This window comes from Lycium barbarum, chromosome 5, assembly GCF_019175385.1.
Source record: "Lycium barbarum isolate Lr01 chromosome 5, ASM1917538v2, whole genome shotgun sequence".
Classification (NCBI taxonomy): Eukaryota; Viridiplantae; Streptophyta; class Magnoliopsida; order Solanales; family Solanaceae; genus Lycium; species Lycium barbarum.
This window is the reverse complement of record NC_083341.1, coordinates 24,968,796-24,989,041: the sequence shown is the minus strand read 5'-3', so window position 1 is coordinate 24,989,041 and position 20,246 is coordinate 24,968,796. Positions and strand designations below refer to the sequence as shown.

At 35.8% G+C, this 20,246-nt stretch overlaps 1 protein-coding gene across 3 annotated transcripts; it reads left to right on the top strand.

The window, feature by feature from the left end:
- Positions 1–7,695: 7,695 nt before the first annotated feature.
- LOC132640759 (probable UDP-N-acetylglucosamine--peptide N-acetylglucosaminyltransferase SEC) lies at positions 7,696–20,040 on the top strand. 3 transcript variants are annotated; one of them, XR_009582357.1, is made up of 30 exons: positions 7,696–8,015; positions 11,545–11,690; positions 11,833–11,931; positions 12,020–12,070; positions 12,733–12,849; positions 12,947–13,003; positions 13,290–13,409; positions 13,548–13,610; positions 13,697–13,775; positions 14,009–14,118; positions 14,216–14,269; positions 14,358–14,425; positions 14,541–14,643; positions 14,825–15,027; positions 15,133–15,229; positions 15,780–15,851; positions 15,967–16,043; positions 16,120–16,236; positions 16,336–16,420; positions 16,508–16,675; positions 17,076–17,186; positions 17,342–17,428; positions 17,526–17,653; positions 17,732–17,814; positions 17,933–18,038; positions 18,140–18,286; positions 18,816–18,936; positions 19,086–19,268; positions 19,349–19,668; positions 19,742–20,040. XR_009582357.1 is itself a non-coding variant. In XM_060357514.1 (28 exons), exons 1-28 carry the CDS (start codon positions 7,850–7,852, stop codon positions 19,197–19,199), a joined length of 2,949 nt encoding a protein of 982 aa, XP_060213497.1. In that variant the 5' UTR covers positions 7,696–7,849; the 3' UTR covers positions 19,200–19,329. The 3 variants fall into 3 exon arrangements, 1 of the variants encoding a protein (XP_060213497.1); XR_009582358.1 differs by having other exon boundaries at positions 19,349–20,040; XM_060357514.1 differs by lacking the exons at positions 19,349–19,668; positions 19,742–20,040 and having other exon boundaries at positions 19,086–19,329.
- The last annotated feature ends 206 nt before the right edge of the window (positions 20,041–20,246 follow it).

The following is a 20,246-nucleotide window of genomic DNA, read 5'->3' as shown; positions in this document are numbered from 1 at the left end:
AAAATTTAAAATTACCATGGAGGTTTCTTTATCAATTTAAAAGGGTGAAATATTATCCCAAATAAATTTCATAAAACTTACCTAGACCCCTTAGGGTGCATAGTTGATTTTATTTATCGTCCAAGGACTCCAAGCACTTAAAATAAATTACGGGAGGTCAAAAATTAGGTGTCAACACTTGTCATTAGCTTTAAGTTATTTATGTTTTAGGGTTTAGATTTAAGAGCTTTATTTTTTAGTCAAAATTGCATCATTCATACCAATCTCAAAATAATTAAATTGCATCATTCATAACAATATGAAAATACTTAAACTTGTTCATTAATAACAAACCCAAACTTGTTAACATACAATCATCAAAGAAAGAAAAACTTAAAATATTCATCAATTCATGCCCTTGAGTTGATCTTCCGTCACCATCGCGAGATGTGCTACCACCACGAAAGTTTCCTCCGCCATGAGAGGTACTTCCACCGCGAGATGTATTTTGACCACCATGTCGTAAGGGACACTCACGCTTATCATGACCAATATAATTGCAAAATGAGCATTTTCGAGTGTACCTCTCTAGTGGAACATCCATTTCTTCATCTTCACTTTCCTCCGCATTAGGTATTTCCTCACTATCACTAGATGATGTATCTATATAATTCAGATAATCCACACCATCTAGAGCAGGTCTTTTCCTATAATTTGGTGCAACGACCTCATTCTCCCTACTTAAGAAACTAGAGTATTTTAACTACTAAACATCAAATAATACTATTGATGTTAAAAAAGTAGACGTACCGATACTAATCAACTGCATCGAAACTTGAAAAAGGACTATCGTTTTGAGTAGTTGGATATGTTGTGGATGTTCCAACCTGATTCATCCATCCCGATTGAGAGGACTGTCAGATATGATCCATATCAGGTGTATAACCTCTAAAAAATATAATCAACATCATTAGTAGTATTCAAGTAATAAACATATGCTACTACACATAATAATAATAATAATAATAATAATAATAATAATAATAATGAATATTTACCACTACCCATCAAATTGCTGACTTAAACTTTCCAAAGACATTTGACTCCTCAAAATGCCTTCATAAGTACTCATGTCAGGGTAATTGTGTTCATGACCAGGTTCCGCTTCAGTGACTTTAGCCTGAATTTCTAGACTGGGCATCCCGACGAGGTCTATTTCAGGCTTCCAAAGGAGCAGTAGCCATGACTTCAACACGGTTAATGGGGACATTCTCTACGTACATTTCAAAGACGTTTAAACTTATACATTTCCTATAATCGTAAGGCGCCTTCAAATCATCCATCAAAGAATCATCGTCTACAATATGTCACTGTGCATAACTAATTACACCTTGCGGCGTAAATGATATTGGATATTTTCCAATTATAGTTAAATCAAAATCTCCCTTACTCACTTTTATTTTACTATACAAGGGTTGAAGTAGTTTTGAGTATTTTAAGTTAAGTGAAAACTTAGCATGGTATTTTGGGGGAGAGTCATAACGCAAACTATTATCATCGAATATAATTTCTCCATCCAAGAATAAAGAAACCCTAATAGTTGGAAAATCTTTTTAAACAAATTTAGGAGTACAAAATGCAGAATTTGAATGAAACTTAGAAATTGGATAAAATGCAGAAATTGGATGAAACTTAGAAATTGGGTTTTTCTTTCATCCAAAATCTGTATTATATAAGGTTTGAATGCATTTGTATCATATAACACATGCAATTAGTGTGTCCTGCTGCGTTATGTCAAGTCAAATTAAGTACAGATTGTGTCTTCATTCAGTGTAGTATTGCATAACGCATGAATTTGTTGCACGCATGAATTTACTGTGTTATTCTCACATAACGCAGTAAATTACTGCGCTAAAGCTGGTCAGACTCGTGTCTCGTGTTGTCAATTAGTGCAGTGTGTTGTCAATCGGAGTTGTCATACAGAAAAATGTTATAACGCATTTAAATTTGCGTTATACATTAAATGATTGACAACACAATGCACGCGTTTGATGCTAGCGAGTATTATTTAGTGCAATTGACGAATAACTACCAACCAAACAAAATTGAGTTATTATGTCATTTTTTAATCAATTTGGAGATATTAGTCGTATTACAAAGTTCTCTCCGGGAGACATATTCAAGCAATGGGTAGGACATGGGAATTGGGTGAAGATTTTGAATACTCGAATAAACCAAACGAGAGATACAATCAACATTACAACAATATGATGATAGATGAGTGGAATTGGCGTTTTAGAGAGGCTGCAGCACTGGAACAAAACTTGAGGTCATTAGGGCTTAAATGCCCAAAAAATTGTGCTATGTCAATGCCTTGTGGCACTCCACAAGAGTTGAATGTTGCTCTTAACCGTTTTCGCGAAGAGAACAATCAGATGAAAATACGTTGCCTCATGGCAGAATATGGTCAACATGGTTACATCAGATTTAGATCCAAGTGGGATTCGGACTGTGAGATGTCCGATGATAATGATTCCCCATGATATTATTAATAGTTGTATTGTATTAAATAAAGTTGGTGGGGTCATAGTCATGATCCCACAACCTATTGAGTTTGATATCTATCTAAGTAACCTTTTGCTACTTAGTATCTACTTAAAATTCAATGTGGAATAGTAGAAATATAGATTGGTCGGTATTTTTTTCAAAGGATTCGAATAGCTGTGGTGATGACAACTCAAATCAAAGCAACTATTCCGGTGATTCCTCAACCGATAACAGTGAATTCGTGCTAGACGATTTCAAGCCCCACTTTTAATAGAGCGTAATGACGATTTTCGCGAGCTAAAATATTTAGATCCACGTGAACATTATTGTCGTTTACGTCGCGAATGGGCATATCGGTACGCCGAATCACAACGTCTTGTTCGTGACTTGGAAAATCTCAATGCCCAATGCCAACAAGATTTTCATTGAGCACGCCTCGAACTGATCAAGATTCTTGCGAGGTTGCGGTACAAAGGATTAGGAAAGAGAACAACCGAATGCTAGTACGATGTTGTAGATTTTACATGGTCAAGTTGGCTGAAGAACAAGCATCATCAACCGGTAGGGAAATAACATCTATAGAAAGAAAATCTATCTTAAGAAACCCAAGATATTTATCTGAGGACGATATTGAAGAATTCAATTTTGATGATGATTAAGAATATTGTGATTTTTGTTATATGTTTAATTTATGATGATGTTGTTAATTTGAAGAATATTAGTATGTTTAGTTTTGCATTGACTCAAGGGCATTGATTGATGAATGTATTTTAATTTTTTTCTTTCTTTGATGATTGTCTTTTAACAAGTTTGAGTTTGTTATTAATGAACAAGTTTAAGTATTTTCATATTGTTATGAATGATGCAATTTAATTATTTTGAGATTGGTATGAATGATGCAATTTTGACTAAAAAATAACACGCTTAAATTTAAACCCTAAAACATAAATAACTTAAAACTAATGACAACAAGTCTTAAAAAAAATGGACTTTGAGTACTTTCAACCACTAAAACGACAATCCAAAGCTTTGCGTATCCTTGATGTATTGAGCCTACCTTATTAATCGCACAAAAATAAGTCAGGTTTTATATAAAATATTAAAGTTCCGAAGCCTCGAACATGCTTAATCTATGGCTTAAGTACGTAAAAAAGTATGAAATGTAAAACAAACAGAGTTTCAAAAAAAAAGGAGCTCCTTTAACGTAGTAAAATACTGAGTTAAAGGTACTTTTGTATCGCTTTTTTTTTTCTGGGATATTTTGGTTCAAGTCTTTTTTTTTAGTCATTTTGGTTCCGGACTCTTATATACTATGTAAGTGAACATTGACCTTCTGCTACAGCAAACCTCTCACACCTCTTATATAATATGTAAGTACGACAAGCTCTCGATATTTTCTATTGACATAAGAATCTCTAATATGGTTAAAACACTCATACAAACAAAGAACTAAAGTAAACATACCAAATTGACTAAAATGCACATAAACATACCAAATTGACTAAAATGCACATACCAAATTGACTAAAATACATTCTCAATTAATAATTATTAATGCCTATAAAAATATTTTCTTCCACTGTAATCTTATATTTCGTTAAGTCTGCATTGATTCCAATATGCTGTAGGTATTTTGAGTCGATTTTCTTCAATTTAATTTTAGGTTACCTCGTCTCATTCTAGCACCTTCTCACCATGATTTCACTCGTATAGACCGGTGCATTCGGAGGTCGACACAGGATATGACTAAATCATTTCAAGCGACCGCATCTCATTTTATCCTAAATGTTTTGCTACTTGCACTTTTTGGAGAATGTGATCATTTTTTATCTTGTCAAATCTCGTATGAACACACTCATCTTAGCATTTGCATCTCTATGACACTTATTGCGTGAATTGTTGGACTTTAGAAGAAGCTCAATGTTCACTTAGACGGTTCAGGCATGTGAAAAGATGGTGCGTGGATGCTCCAGTAAAGAGGTGTGAGAGGTTTGCTGTAGCAGAAGTTAGGAGAGGTACTGTTAGGCCGAAGAAGAGGGGGAGATGATTAGACACGACATGACATATCTTCAGCTTACTAAAGACATATATAGACCCTAGATAGGAGGGTATGGAGGTCCAGAATTAGGATAGAAGGTTAGTAGGTAACTGAGTGTCGTCGCACCTTATATGGGAGAGGCAGAGGGCTAGCCTCCTCTCCTCTTCTCATTATTAGAAGTAGTATTTAATAATCACATAGTTTCTTTTCTTCAATGTATATATTATCTGTTGCTTCATTTGCTTTGTATTTTGCTATCAATTTTTCTTCCAACTTTGCTTTAGATTTTTTTTTTTGAGCTATGGTCCATCAAAAATAACCTCTCTGTCCTACAAAAATAAGGGTAAGATATGCGTACATCGTATGCTCCATAGATTCCACTTATGGGATTACACTAGTATGTTGTTTGTAAGCTAGCCTAAGATGAATTTGAAGGAAGAACATAATCAACACTAATTCATATAATCGATCTCAGCATGTTTGATATTGGAGCGTGATTATATATATATTGAGAGAGATTGGTTAACTAATTTTTGTTCAAGTTGATGAACTTATCTTTTTTTTCCTTTTTGAAATATACTTAAATTACTTTAATCAAAGATTAACTTAGTTGAAAAAATATGATCACATTAAGAATTCATTTTTATGACTTCAACTTCTTTACAATGAGGCATACTAGTTATATTTTCGAATAAGTATTTGATTGTACTGTACATACATGGGTTTTGGCCGAATGATATGCGACAAAATCACGCAATATGTAGGCAATAGTAAGTTGGTCAAACCGACCAAAACCAAACAAAACCATATGTGTCAGACCATAATACGGGGTTAATAAAGTCTTTTCAGCAGCATATAATGGGGGAGAGCGTAGCAGCAACAAAGCATTCAAGAGAGCAGCCGCTTTTCCAGTAACCGAAGGCGATTCAGAGACGAAGAAAAAGGAGTTCTTTTCCCCCGTTTTTAAATATTCCATCTGTCTTAATTTAAGTAACTTAATTTTTAACTAAGCAAAAAAATTAAAAAATTAAAACAAATTATTGAATTATATGATCCACATTAAAAATGTGTTTAATATATCAAGATGATATTTAAATTTCGTAATTTAAACTTGTCTTGTAGTATATTTGAATTATCAATTTGCTAAATATCCATAAGGCTTAATACCTAGATGGACCCTTAAACTTGACATGTTTTGTAAGATAGGCATATAAACTTATAAGGTGACCAGATAGACACTTAAACTTACTCAAAGTGTATTTTTCAAGTTTTTCAATTGTTTTGAAAACAAAAACTATATTTTTCAAACACTCACAATTTTCATGGCCAAACAAGCCCTAAATATATCACAAAATATTTTTTTTAAAATGCAAAAATAAGGCAAACCCATATACATGAGACTATAAATGTGCACTTAAACCAATAAATACTCGTTAATCGCAATTTTGCAGCTTTCAATTAACTCGGATTTTTTTTTACACTTGAATAATTAAAAAACAATAACTTTAACCAATAAAAATCCTTAAAAAAAGAAATTTCAAATTAATAAATTTCTAAGTTCAGTATTTCAAGTGTAAAAGAAATTTCAAATTAAGAAAACTGTAAAGCCGAGAAGAAAATCCTTAAAAAAAAGAAATTTCTTAATTTGAAATTTCTTTTTTTAAGGATTTTTATTGGTTAAAGTTATTGTTTTTTAATTATTCAAGTGTAAAAAAAAAACCGAGTTAATTGAAAGCTGCAAAATTGCGATTAGCGAGTATTTATTGGTTTAAGTGCACATTTATAGTCTCATGTATATGCGTTTGCCTTATTTTTGCATTTTAAAAAAAATATTTTGTGATATATTTAGGGCTTGTTTGGCCATGAAAATTGTGAGTGTTTGAAAAATATAGTTTTTGTTTTCAAAACAACTGAAAAACTTGAAAAATACACTTTGAGTAAGTTTAAGTGTCTATCTGGTCACCTTATAAGTTTATATGCCTATCTTACAAAACATTCCAAGTTTAAGGGTCCATCTGGGTATTAAGCCTATCCATAAAGAAATTACTTCCTCCGTCTCATATTCTTGTCCACATTACTAAAAATATTTGTCCCAAATTACTTATCCATTTACAAAACCAAGAGAGAAGTAATAAAATCTTTCCCATCTTAGAGAATTAATAAAATCTTTCTCATTTTACTCTTAATATTAAGTGTTTTTATGATTTCTTAAGAAGCGTAAAAAAAAAAAAATGAATAAGTAATATGGGACGGAGAGAGTAAGATACTTAGACGGCATTGTTTGGCATGTGCGATTGGGGGTGAGCATGGTATGGTAAATACCGATTATCATACCGAAATCGAAAATTTTTATACCGCTGTTTCGCTATTATGGTATTTGGTACGATATTTGGTATGCATTTTAAAAAAGTTTGGTATTCGTACGGTATTCGGTATTCATAAAGAAAATATCGAAGTACCGAATACCATACCGAAATATATGGTTACATATACAATTCATATATCTTAGTATTATAAAACTAACAAATATATAAACTAGTATTATTAGAAAACTAATTGTTTAAACTTTAGGAATATGTCGACTCTATCTTGATTTAAATGTATTTTTTTGTGTAATTGATTTATGAAGGTAATCATTTGTATTTTCTTTTGAATATTTTTGTACGTGTAAGATGTTAGTACAATATGATTGAGATGTTTTTTGAGTTGCCGAAGTCATAATTCTCTACGATATGAGTATATGTAAGTCGAAGTTAATCAAATTATGATACTAATTTATCGTACCGCAAAATACCGAACTTAAAAATATCTAACCATACCGAATTAATTTGATATGGTAATGGTATAGTATTTTTAGAAACCAAAATCTAAAATTATCATATCGAACTTTCAAATACCGTATTATGCTCACTCCTATATGGGATTAGGTGGGATATCTCACAATTACATTTATAATGTACTTGGTTATCGGTAATAGATGTATGTCAGTCAATCAAACACCATATAAATTTAATTCTAAACTTATTAATCCTAAATATTCACCCATAAAATTTGAGATTATTTTAAATTACCTCCCACTAGAATAAATTAGTCAAAGTATTATAATTTCAGGCCGGGGTAATTTAGTCCGCGACCGCGAATGTACTTAAATTGGGAGGGAGGGAGTATATATTTTCCTTCTCTCGCTACAGCCAAATAAAATTCCCAGTTCCTGCCACGAAATCAAATTCTTCAGTTTCCACTGAATTTTTTTTTGGTGAATTTGGTGTATGTTGTGAAATAACGATGTTGTCTCTGCAAAGCGATCCTCGGCAACAGTTATTGATCTCTAGGGTTTCACATGATGGCGTTAGTGTTGGCGATCCGAGGACTGATTCGTCTTTTCCCTTTTACTCCGAGTCATCGTCTTTGTCCAACGTTAACAACATCAAGTCCGAATTGTCTCGAGAAGGTAAATTATATTTCTAGCTTTTTTTAAATTATTTTTTACTACTCCCTCCGTATCAATTTATGTGGCACCGTTTGACTTGTGGTTAAAGATTATGTCTTTAGGTTTAATTCGATGTTTAGATTAGGAATTTGTTAGCTCCCGTTTGGCCATAGATTTTGAAGTTGAAAACTTGAGTTTTTGAACTTGTGTTTGGACATGCATTTCACTTGGAAATTTTTTGAAGTTTTGTGAGTGGAAGTGAAATTTCTCCCAGAAACTGAGAAATTGAAAATATTTTGAAGATAAATTTAAAAATCTGATCAAATTTCATGGCCAAACAGATATTTGACGATAAGTTTTCAAAACTTGATCCAAAATCTATGGCCAAACGCTGGCTTAAAATTCTGTCTTTAGGTATAATTCAATGTTTAGAGAGTTCAGATTACGAATTTGTTAATGTGGAGGATCGGTAGGAAAGACTACTTTGAAGTATATTAGGTGCCGTTTGGCCATAAATACCAAAAACAAATTCACTTTTTTTGAAATTTTTGAAGTTGGAGTTGTGTTTGGCCATAGTTTTTGAAATTGTAGTTTTTGGTGAAATGTAGTTGGAAAAAAGTGATTTTTTTGAAAAACAAGTTTTTTGAGTTTTTAGTATTCCGGAATACAACTTCAAGTTGTATTCGGAATATTTATGGCCAAACGCCCAAAAGTGAAAAAAGTGAAAAAATTTGCCGGAAAAAAGTGAATAATTTTTATGGCCAAACGGCACCTTAGGGCCTATAGAATTTTTGGTGGGGAATTGATCAGTAAGGATCTTTTTTTTTTTTTTTGTTGTTTTGTGGCGAAATAATGAAGTTCTGAATTAGTTTACTTAGTTAACTTAGGTTGTATTTAGAAATTACATCACCAAGTGAATTATTTTACTTATTCTGTCCTTCCATTCTTTTTGACTTGTGGGTTTTGGTGGTATTACTATATCCTTCAGGTGATTATGAGGAGATTGACATGATAAACCACTAGGCTCTACTTAATTAACTTACTAAGGGTGTGTTCGGTATGAAGGAAAATGTTTTCCAAGAAAATAAGTGGATTTCTTACTTATTTTGTTGTGATCGCTACGAAAACAATTTTTTTTAATCTTAAAAAGCATTAGACAAATACTATTGGGGTGGGGGTGGGAGGGTAAGGGTTTGGGGTGGTGTGGATATACGGGGGTGGAGGTGAAGATGATGCGTGTTGGAGGGTGGGGAGCACAGAATCAATGTGGAATGCCATTTGTGGAATTTTTTCCCCTACTTTCACTAGGGAAATCATTTTCCTCATTTCAAGGAACTTGTTTTCCTAGAGAAAATGGTTTCCAAATCTTTTTACCAACCGAACATGGAAAAATGTTTTCCTCCAAACCGAACACACCCTGAGTATAATTTTATACTAGCAACTTTCACTGAGATGTATAAGTATGCATAACTTTTAATCAATGCAATAAGGTAGTAGGAATTACTTTAGTTATTTATGGGGTAACATTATAAATGCGAGGCAGTTATTCATCATAGAATTTGTATCTGAACATTGCTTTCTACATTAGTCAAATCAAATGCAATCAGCAAAAAGCCGCTGGTTTTGTTGTGCACATAGACTTCTTCAGCTCTGCGTTCAAATGGAGCAGCAAAAGTATTGTGGGTTGAAGGGCTGAATCAAGGACTCCTTTTATGGCTGAAGGCAGCTTTGAAAATGGTCACAAGTGCAGCTCAGTGGATGCAAAAGCATCTAAAGAGCAGGATAGAATCTTAAGAAATTCATGACTTTCAAGTATTGAGACCTATTTTACAAGGATTCCAACTTTTCCCTCATACCCTTGCTAACTCGAAACTAACATTCTGTGTAAGATCGGTGCTGGATTTGTCCAACAAATTATGGTAGCCAGTAAGTTGAAGAACATAAGGGAAAAAGATGAAGATTGAGAATGGAGGGAGGGAAAGTGCATTTGCTTTTGTCTTCTTACTTCTGGAGAAATAAAAGCACCATATTGGACAGAGAGAGTAAGAGAAGGAGGTGAAGGAGGCTAAGGTTGAGAAATGGATGAAGCTGTTGGGAGGGGCTTGCTGGTTTGACTGGAGCTTAGAATAATTTGGTGTGCTTTTAATTCCAACTTATTATGCGGATAAGGGTAACAGGAATGGGCTTGGGTTGACTGATGTCTGATTATTGATACTATGGCAGTTGGATAGTTATATCTAACCAATAATAGCATAAAATTTAGATCTTTGGACTTCCAAACAATTAGATAACTACTACCGTGTATCCCAATTTTTCACCTACATATATATTGCATTATCCTTATAGCCTTATAGGGCATATAGAAATATGAAATTCAAAGCATAGATGAATTTGACCCTGAATACTAGAGTAGCGGGGTTTACCTTGTGCGCATCCGAAGGGTAGCGGCTGCGGGTTCCCTTGTCATCAAAAATAAAATAAAAAATACTATAATATTCGGCGATGCCGAAAAGTCCAATAATATTCGGCTATGCTGAGGAGTCCAATAATATCCGGCTATGCCGAAGAGTCCAATAATATCCGGCTATGCCAAAGAGTCCATATAACATAAATAAGTGCCCGTTTGGAACTCTTTTATTTATTTATTTTATCTTTTTTTTCTTTTTGCAAGTTTTGTTTTCTTCAAAACCTGTTTGGTTATCCAAACACAATTTCAACTTCCAAATATCCTTTTCCAACATTAACGTCAAATACTAGTATTTTTTCCCCAAATATCACTCGATTCATGTCCAAACGCTTACTAAGAGTCACAAGATTGCAAGAAATTAACGCAAATCAAAGTGAAAAAACTTGAATGCTATGTAGGACATTATTTACTGTTGGTTGGTTTCACCATTTCTCTTGGTAATGACACAATTAGTTGTGGTGGATCACATGTGACCAGTTACTAGACTTCACTACAAGGTTGGAGCTCCCTCTACTTAGAATTATTGGTTTCCACTTGGAGCTTTTCACGGCTAAATAAAGTGCTTGTTAGCAAGATTGGCATGTCTTACATCTTCCTATCCACCTAAGCTTTTGGTAGGTTGAGTTACCCCATGCATGTGGTGGTGGAAGGTAGCGGATATTCAGGGGAATAGTTGAGGTGCGCGGAAGCTCGTCTTGACACTACTGTTATTGGAAAAAAAGAATTGTTGTACCCATAATTGTTTTTAAATGAAATTTATTACTTTATCCAAAATAAAAATAAATTAAGAATATTCTGCTCAATATTAGTTGTCAAGAGTAGAGAACAGAAAAAGGAAAAAAGAAAAGAAAAAGAGAAGTCATTGATTTGTTGATACATGAATTGAGGACTTTTAATTGTCATCAGCTTCCGGTTTTTAGATAGTTACAAGCTTGATATATTTGCATGCAATATTTACGTTAGGTCGTGAAGTCTGCTGTCAGCTGAATATTAATAATAACTTGCATTGCTGGTACACCCTCACACACACACTGTCTCTCTATATATGTATAGCTTTTGACATCTGTATTTCTTGTGCCACAGTTGATGAGGACACACTTTTAACTCTTGCTCATCAGAACTACAAAGGTGGAAACTATAAACTGGCTCTAGAGCATAGCAAGGCAGTTTATGAGAGAAATCCCCAACGCACTGATAATCTCCTTCTTTTGGGGGCCATATATTATCAAGTATACTTTCTTGACAGTGTTTTATATTCACTGTGCCTCCTATATCTTGCATGTACTTATCCCCTTAGATCTAAAGTAAAGCATTTTATTTTTACTTATCCCCATCTATCTAAGTAAAGCATTTTTATTTTCCTTGTTTTAGTTGCATGATTTTGATATGTGCATTGCAAAAAATGAAGAAGCCATCCGCGTTAACCCACACTTTGCTGAGTGCTATGGAAATATGGCAAATGCTTGGAAGGTATGGTTGTATTAGTTCGTCTCGTTGCTAACTTTTTCTTTTTGTGATTGAACATTGATATGGTTTGTTTGGCTTCTATTGTTTGCAGGAAAAAGACAATATCGATGTTGCAATACGCTATTATTTGATTGCAATAGAGGTTTGCATGCATCTTGATTTGCCTTATCAGAATTTATGATTTTTATTTATCCTACTTAGATTGATGGTTAATAGCATGACTAAATTTCTGTCCCTTCTGTTGTGATCAAAGAGGGTTAAATTTATTTTTGAGTCTGTACCTCTTCAGGTCACTTGTTCTCTTAAGTTATAGTTTCTGGGGTTTTGACTTCTAGCACTAACAGTGACCTTTCTGTTTGGCTATGCTTAACAATTTGTTCAAAGAGGAATTTTCTATCTGATAACAGACTAATTCTGGGTGATTAAGAAAAGCTTTACCTTTTCAAATGGAGCTCACAAGGATAGTAAGGGGCAATCTGGTTATCAGATTAACGAATATATAATGGGCAATTTGGATAGGAAAAGAATATATACGGGTCAATTTGGGTCCTAGAAATTCTTTGTTGTTCTTTTCTTCTTTCAAAACCAAAAGAAGACCTTCATTTTCCAACGTGATAGAAATCTCTCCTTTCTCAAGAATTATGGCAACATGTTTCTCAACTATAAATTTTGCAAGTTTTGGCTTTTGGTTTGGAATCTTGATAAAGTATATACAGTAAAGGTGTTTTCTATAATATTCTGCTATAATATAACGATGGTTCATTATTGTTGGACGACATAATTAAGTCAATATTTTGGTTGCAGCTGCGTCCCAATTTTGCTGATGCTTGGTCAAATTTAGCTGGTGCATATATGAGGAAAGGAAGGTTGAGTGAGGCCGCCCAATGTTGTCGTCAGGCTCTAGCTTTAAATCCTCGCCTGGTATTCAGGATTACCTATTTATTTGGCTTCATTTTAACAGTTCAGTTGGTTTGCTTCTTCCTATGTTTCTTTCTTCATTCGCATGTATTCTTTCTAGGTTGACGCACATAGCAATCTTGGGAATCTGATGAAAGCACAAGGTTTGGTGCAAGAGGTAAAACACTGGGTCTTTCGTAACTTTGTTTTGTTTTGCTCTGCCATCGATGGTGGGCCCTATAGTATTTTACGAGTGGCTGTCGGATGGTTGTGGACCTGAACTTTGTACAACATCTACACATGTCTGAGTTAGATATACTCTGCATTCTTCAATTTTGTTATTCTTTGACAGGTATTTGAGTCTTGAAGTGCAGTTCCTGTGCATTTCTGTTGGCTATACATGCTTTGCTGGCTGTTGTTATGCTGGTTGATTTCTGTTGTCTTGATTATTAGTTTTCCGTTAGGCATACAATTGTTATGTGGAGGCACTACGCATACAACCTACATTTGCCGTTGCATGGTCCAATCTTGCTAGCCTCTTGATGGATGCTGGTGATCTTAACAGGGCATTGCAGTACTACAAGGTATGGAGCAACTTATATCGTACTGCGTATTACTTTATTAAATCAGAGTCTTGGATTTGTTTTGATTTTTCTTTCTTTCTTTGTTTATGGGCTATTAAGTGGACTCACTATTTTGTGGTTCAAACTTCTCATATCCAGGAAGCTGTCAAGCTAAAACCAAATTTTTCAGATGCATATTTGAACCTGGGAAATGTGTACAAGGTAAGCGCTTCTGCATTGTGCTAATATGGTCTGTGGTGCAAGGAGAAGAATGTGGGAAATATGTGTATTTGCTTTGTATTTTCCAGGCTCTGGGAATGCCACAGGAGGCCATTATGTGTTACCAGCGTGCTCTCCTTGTGCGACCAGACTATGCTATGGCTTTTGGTAAGTGCTCCTTTCTCGGTCTTAGCTTCATATCCGTTGCTATGAGGTTGCTCTACTGGGTGATTGCATTTGTACAGTACTCATCTATACTTATAGATGTCTTTTTCTATTAGTAAGTGTATTTATGGATGTCTGCACAGAATTATCACATCATACTTCTTCCCTTCCTTTTTTTTTTCTTAGGGATAAATCATACTGCTTTCTTTTTTAGCGTGACAGTCATTTATGTGCAGGCAACTTAGCTACTGTGTACTACGAACAAGGTAACCTGGAAATGGCCATGCTTAATTACAAGAGAGCTATTACCTGTGATGCTGGATTCTTGGAGGCATATAACAATCTGGTGGGCCTTTATTTCATCTTCTACTGTGTAGTTGTCCAGTACAAAATTGATTTCTTTGGGTGTTAATTATCTACTCTTTCCACTCTGTTGCTTTTAGGGTAATGCTCTAAAAGACGCTGGTAGGGTTGAGGAAGCAATTCACTGCTATCGTGTAAGCTATATTCGCTTTTTGTGCGGATACGTGCTTTTTTGGTGCTTTATCGTGCTATTTTCTTAATCTATCCGGTTGGTGCTTGCAGCAATGCCTCTCACTTCAACCTAATCATCCTCAAGCACTGACTAATCTTGGAAACATTTATATGGAGTGGTAGGGTTTACTTGTTTGAATTAATTATTTTCTTTTGTTTTTAACCCTCTTTGGGAGGAAATAAGGAAGCACTCAGATCAAGTAATCTTCGGATTTGTCATTCCTGATTCTTTAGGAACATGATGAGTGCCGCTGCACAGTGTTACAAGGCAACTCTAGCTGTGACAACTGGGCTTTCAGCTCCTTTTAACAATTTAGCCATAATATACAAGCAGCAGGTACATGTTTATATGTGTTTTGGAAGAGTCATTAATTTTCATGTCAATGACAGAAAAGCTATTCGAAAGGCTGTATGTGGTAGCAAAGATAACTAGAAGGGATTGTTCTCTTGACAAATTAGTGCGCTTCCCTGTTGGTTTTGACCAGACAAATAATTGTCTTCTTTTGGTTAACTTACAGGGTAACTATGCAGATGCCATATCTTGCTACAATGAGGTGCTCAGGATTGACCCCTTGGCAGCTGATGGACTAGTCAATAGAGGTAACACGTACAAGGAGATTGGTAGAGTTAATGAAGCTATTCAGGACTATATGCGAGCTATTACCATTAGACCAAATATGGCAGAGGCTCATGCAAATTTGGCGTCATCTTATAAGGACAGGTTCATTGTCTAGCTCACAAGCTTCAAACAGTTGATGGTCCTTCCCCATGCGTCTGTATATGTCCATTTTGCTCGTTTGTAATGCTTTTATTCGATCTTCTGCAGTGGCAATGTGGAAGCAGCTGTAAAAAGCTATAGGCAAGCTTTAATGCTACGTCCCGACTTCCCAGAAGCAACTTGTAATCTTCTTCACACGTTACAGGTAGCTTCACCCGTCAGTTGCCTATGTTTTCTTGGGTGGGGTTTATCAAAGAGTTCATGTCATTTGTTGCCTTTTTCAACTTGATAAGACCTTACTTGAAAATATTAAGCTCATTAGATAATATTATCTATTAATGGACTATGCTTAAGATATGTTTCAAAAACTGAACTACTTTATTTAGATGATACTTTAATGCTGTGCTCTTTTCTCCTCTGTTTTGTCAAGTTTTATGGTACGACTTTGATTTGTCTTGTGCTCATTGTGCCTCCGATGCCAATTTACCAGTTTAGGACACACTTTAATATACGTGTAGTACCTCGTGTTTTAGGTAACTTCCATGTGCATCTTGTGCATGAGGAAAAAAATTAGTTTCATAAGACATTACCTTTTCTTTGAGCTGGTATTCTTTGGTAAGGATGGACACTACAGTGATATATTGCTTTTCAAGTGATTCTGGGATGAAGCTTGATTTGTACCTGCTGAGTAGATGAATGTTTGCTGGAATTCTTTTTTCTGGCATACTTATTATGTTTGATTTCATACTTTCTAGTGTATCTGTGATTGGGATGATCGAGAGAAGATGTTTATTGAAGTTGAGGGGATCCTGAGAAGACAGATTAAGGTATTTCAGCTTCTCATTCAACCATAATGAATCGGTATTGTAAGCTATATGTTGATCACAGTGATACTGATTCATATTTTCCTTGATTATTTTCTCTATGGCAACTTTGTCATAGATGTCAGTTATCCCGAGTGTACAGCCTTTCCATGCAATTGCTTACCCTCTCGATCCACTGCTAGCTCTAGAAATCAGGTGAGGGGTTTTCTTTTGGATCGACAGAAAAGAATGATGTGCGACTTTCTAACTAACCTTTCCTTTGATTATACAGTTGCAAGTATGCCCAGCACTGCTCTGTAATTGCAGCTCGCTTCTCACTTCCTCCTTTCAGTCATCCTCCTCCATTGCCAATAAAGGGTGGTTGCAGGAGTGGTCGGCTTAGGGTTGGGTAAGTCTCCGACAGCTGTCTACTTGCTTCCATCTTTCTCGAACACTACATTTACTCACAAATGGAACCGATGTAATGAGATTTTTTAAATGTGCCTAGATATGTGAGCAGTGATTTTGGCAACCACCCACTATCACATCTGATGGGTTCGGTGTTCGGCATGCACGACAGAGAAAATGTTGAGGTTTGGATAACATATTATTTTTAAGATGCATTGCTGCTGTTACGTCCCCCCTGGTTCCTATTAAACCTACAAGAACTCCTATCTCAGGTGTTCTGCTATGCTTTGAGTCCAAATGATGGCACTGAGTGGAGGCTCCGCATTCAGTCAGAAGTAGAGCATTTTGTTGATGTATCGTCCTTGACATCTGATGTGATAGCTAGGATGATCAATGAGGATCAAATACAGATCCTGATCAATCTTAATGGTTATACTAAGGTATGATATCGGTTCCTGACCTTGTTAATCTTAATGAGATCATACTGTTGTTTTGTAGCTGAACTCATTTTGTTTATGAATGCAACCCTTTAAAGAATAAAAGATAAGAAAAAGAAAAAAATGGAGCCATCGTTGTTCGATGTTCCTCGGAAATATGAGATCAGGATCAAAACTTGGATAAGCATGACCTTGGGCTATGAGTATTTGGAAATGTTCTTACATTTTTTCATTGCCTAACTACAGAATTCTGGACGGTCTCCTGAGCTTTATTTTTGTGGCCATATAACCGAGTATTTATTGTTTTTGAGCATCATAAAAGCATTACTTCTTTAATCTGCTGGTGCAAAGCTTTGCATTGGTAACTACTGCTCATTTTTAGCCTTCTAATTATGTTTTGTAGGGAGCCCGAAATGAGATCTTTGCAATGCAGCCTGCTCCCATCCAGGTTTCATATATGGGGTTCCCTGGAACCACTGGAGCTAACTATATACATTATTTGGTTACTGATGAGGTATTTTAGTTATTTTCCATTTTCCTATGATCTTGGCATCCTTTTTTTGAATGCACGGTAGTTTGTTTCACCTATGCAATACTCACACATTTAGACTTAACATTATTTGCTTTTCTTTCTTGTCCTTGACATTGCTTCTCCTGTATGCTTGGTAGTTTGTATCACCCATGCGGTACTCACATATTTACTCAGAGAAGCTTGTCCATCTCCCTCACTGTTATTTTGTCAATGATTATAAGCAAGTGAGTTCTTGGTCTCAAACTTCTGAGATTCTTATCTTGAATTTTTTATGATTGTTCTCTTTTCCCAAATGTTTATGGGTTTCTTGCCACTGTCTAGAAAAACTGTGACGTGTTAGATCCAAGCTGCCAACCCAGGCGCTCAGATTATGGGCTGCCAGAGGACAAATTCATTTTTGCTTGTTTTAATCAGCTCTACAAGATGGATCCTGAGATATTTAAGACATGGTAATCTTCGGATGGCATTTATATTGGTATACTGTCCGTTAAGACAACTTGCATTATGCTCTTTAGTTGATGTTGCAGGTGCAATATTCTTAAGCGTGTACCAAACAGTGCTCTTTGGCTGCTCAGATTTCCAGCTGCAGGGGAAATGAGGGTTCGCGCACGTATGTTTCTCTTTCACACTACTTCTGTTACTATAAGTTTGTCTGATGAGGCTTTTGATATATTATCTTATGACATCTGTTACAGGAGATATCCTTAATGTGATTTTATTTTTTACAGATGCTGCTGCGCAAGGTGTGCAGCCAGACCAAATTATTTTCACAGATGTTGCGATGAAACAAGAGCACATCAGACGCAGCTCCTTGGCAGATCTTTGCCTCGACACGTTAGAATATTACAATCTTTCTTACATCTTGCTTTTTGAATATCCTGTGTCGATTCAACTCATGCTGATGAATCTCTTTTTTTTTTTTTCCTTTCTCATAGGCCACTTTGCAATGCACATACCACTGGAACGGATGTACTTTGGGCTGGTCTACCTATGGTCACCCTTCCCCTTGAGAAAATGGCAACTAGAGTTGCTGGTTCGTTGTGTTTGGCCACAGGGGTTGGTGAGGAGATGGTTGTTAGCAGGTAGGTGTTTTGGACTTGCAGGTTTCTATGATGGCTTGGACCTGGCAAACATGTTTCTTCTTAAGTTGATGTTCAACTGACTTGCGTTTTAGAAGCTTTATTCTTTATACATGTGAACTCTTATCTTGTATGGCCGGCGGTCTACTATTGGTATATATCTAGCAAATGTTTGGTACAAACTCGAACTGACAGTAAGATTGAACAATCTAGTATAATTTTATTCTGCTTGAAGAAAATTGCACTGTGAAAAGGGCATCTACCTTAGTTTAAACCATATAAAGCTATAGTCTCATACTATGTTGCTCGGACTCTTCAAAATATCGACGGGTACGTGTCGGATCCTCCAAAAGTAGTGTATTTTTGGAGGATCCAACACGGGTGCGGCAGCATTTTTGGAGGGTCCGAGCAACTTAGGTCTCATATGGGGATGGCCTGTGTTGAAACAAAGAAAACGAGAGCATACTTTTCTTATCCATGTATTTCTACCTTTTCGGGCTTTGTTCATCTTGATCTGCTTTATGTTTTACAGTATGAAGGAGTATGAGGAGAAAGCAGTTTCACTGGCACTGAATCGTCCCAAGCTCCAAGATCTCACCAATAGACTCAAGGCTGTGCGCCTGGGTTGCCCTCTGTTTGACACAGGACGCTGGGTGAGTGATCGAACTCCACGATACCTGACTCTTACTCAATGCTTATGACGTCGAGAACCTTATATTTGCTGAACCGCCGTTACAATTGTGTTGCTTTGATGCTATTCTTTTACTTAAACACTGCTTATTCTTTTTCTGTGCATCATTAGGTACGGAACCTGGAGCGGTCTTATTTTAAGATGTGGAATCTCTATTGCTCTGGCCAACATCCTCAGCCGTTCAAAGTGACAGAGAATGACATGGAATTTCCTTATGACCGCTAGATGTAAAAAAGTAATCTAAACGGGATTGTAGATAAAACAAAGAAATGTGAAGAGCTATTTATTCTACAGGTTGAATCGGCGTCACGCTGTTAGTGATGGTATTTAATGGTGAATTTCTATCTTGTACTAATTTTTTTCACCCTCCGCAGGAGCTTCCTTGCTTTGCTCCCTTGGTGACCTGAGCCGTAACCTCAAAATTGGAGGTGGAGGGTGCTTACCACTTAGCAACCCTCTCTTCTCCTATCTTATCTTGTGATGTTGAGTTATTAGTAGTAATTAGAATTTCCATTCTTGCTGTCCAAAAGCCTCCAGCTTGCCCTTCTTCCAAGGTAAAGACGCAATTACATGACTGCACTATGCCTTTGCCTAGAAAGACCCAAAATGGTGAAGCAATTACCCAATGGTTCCAAAGAAAGGATCAGCATTCAGCTATTCCCACTTGGGGTATTCAGTTTGCATTTTTGCGGAGGTGAATGGTTCGTCTTGATTGTATTTGTTTATCTATAAGCATTTGTTGATGTTTACAACTTGACTTTATGCAGGCCTTAGCTGATGGATGACCCTAGTAAAGTCATTGAACAGCGATTAATTTGTTAGTTGAAAGATGGTAGTGAGGGAGGTACACGTTTTCTCGAGAATATGGAAGTAAAGTGCGTGTGAAGCTTGTTAATTGAAATTAAAAGATGCAGGTATAGTAGTGACTAAAATAAAACAGAATGATGCTTTTGGATTGTAATTTAGAAGGGCTTGGCAGATCTTAGATTTAGTCTTGTAATGGCAGATCTCATATTTAAGTTCTTGAATAGCGAGGGTTATGCGTAAACAATAGTTTTTCCACAAATGTCTTGATGCATGTTTGTGAAGGTCGAGGGAAAAAGAAAACCCTGAAAGGGCCGCATAAGTCCACCGTACTCTGGTTATTATAGCATGGAAAGTGCATAAAGTTGAAAGGGTGAACAACCAAAATTGCACCAAGATCAACACGACCCTCAATTGATTGCACCAGACGGTACTTGGCAAGGTAGTGAAAAGTTGAGCAATTCCTTC

Coding starts and splice junctions, on each gene's coding strand:
- LOC132640759 (XM_060357514.1), top strand. CDS start 7,850: ATGTTGTCTCTGCAAAGCGATCCTCGGCAACAGTTATTGATCTCTAGG. Junction 13,611..13,696: donor ACCTGGGAAATGTGTACAAG/GTAAGCGCTTCT, acceptor TGTATTTTCCAG/GCTCTGGGAATGCCACAGGA. Junction 15,852..15,966: donor TCCTGAGAAGACAGATTAAG/GTATTTCAGCTT, acceptor ACTTTGTCATAG/ATGTCAGTTATCCCGAGTGT.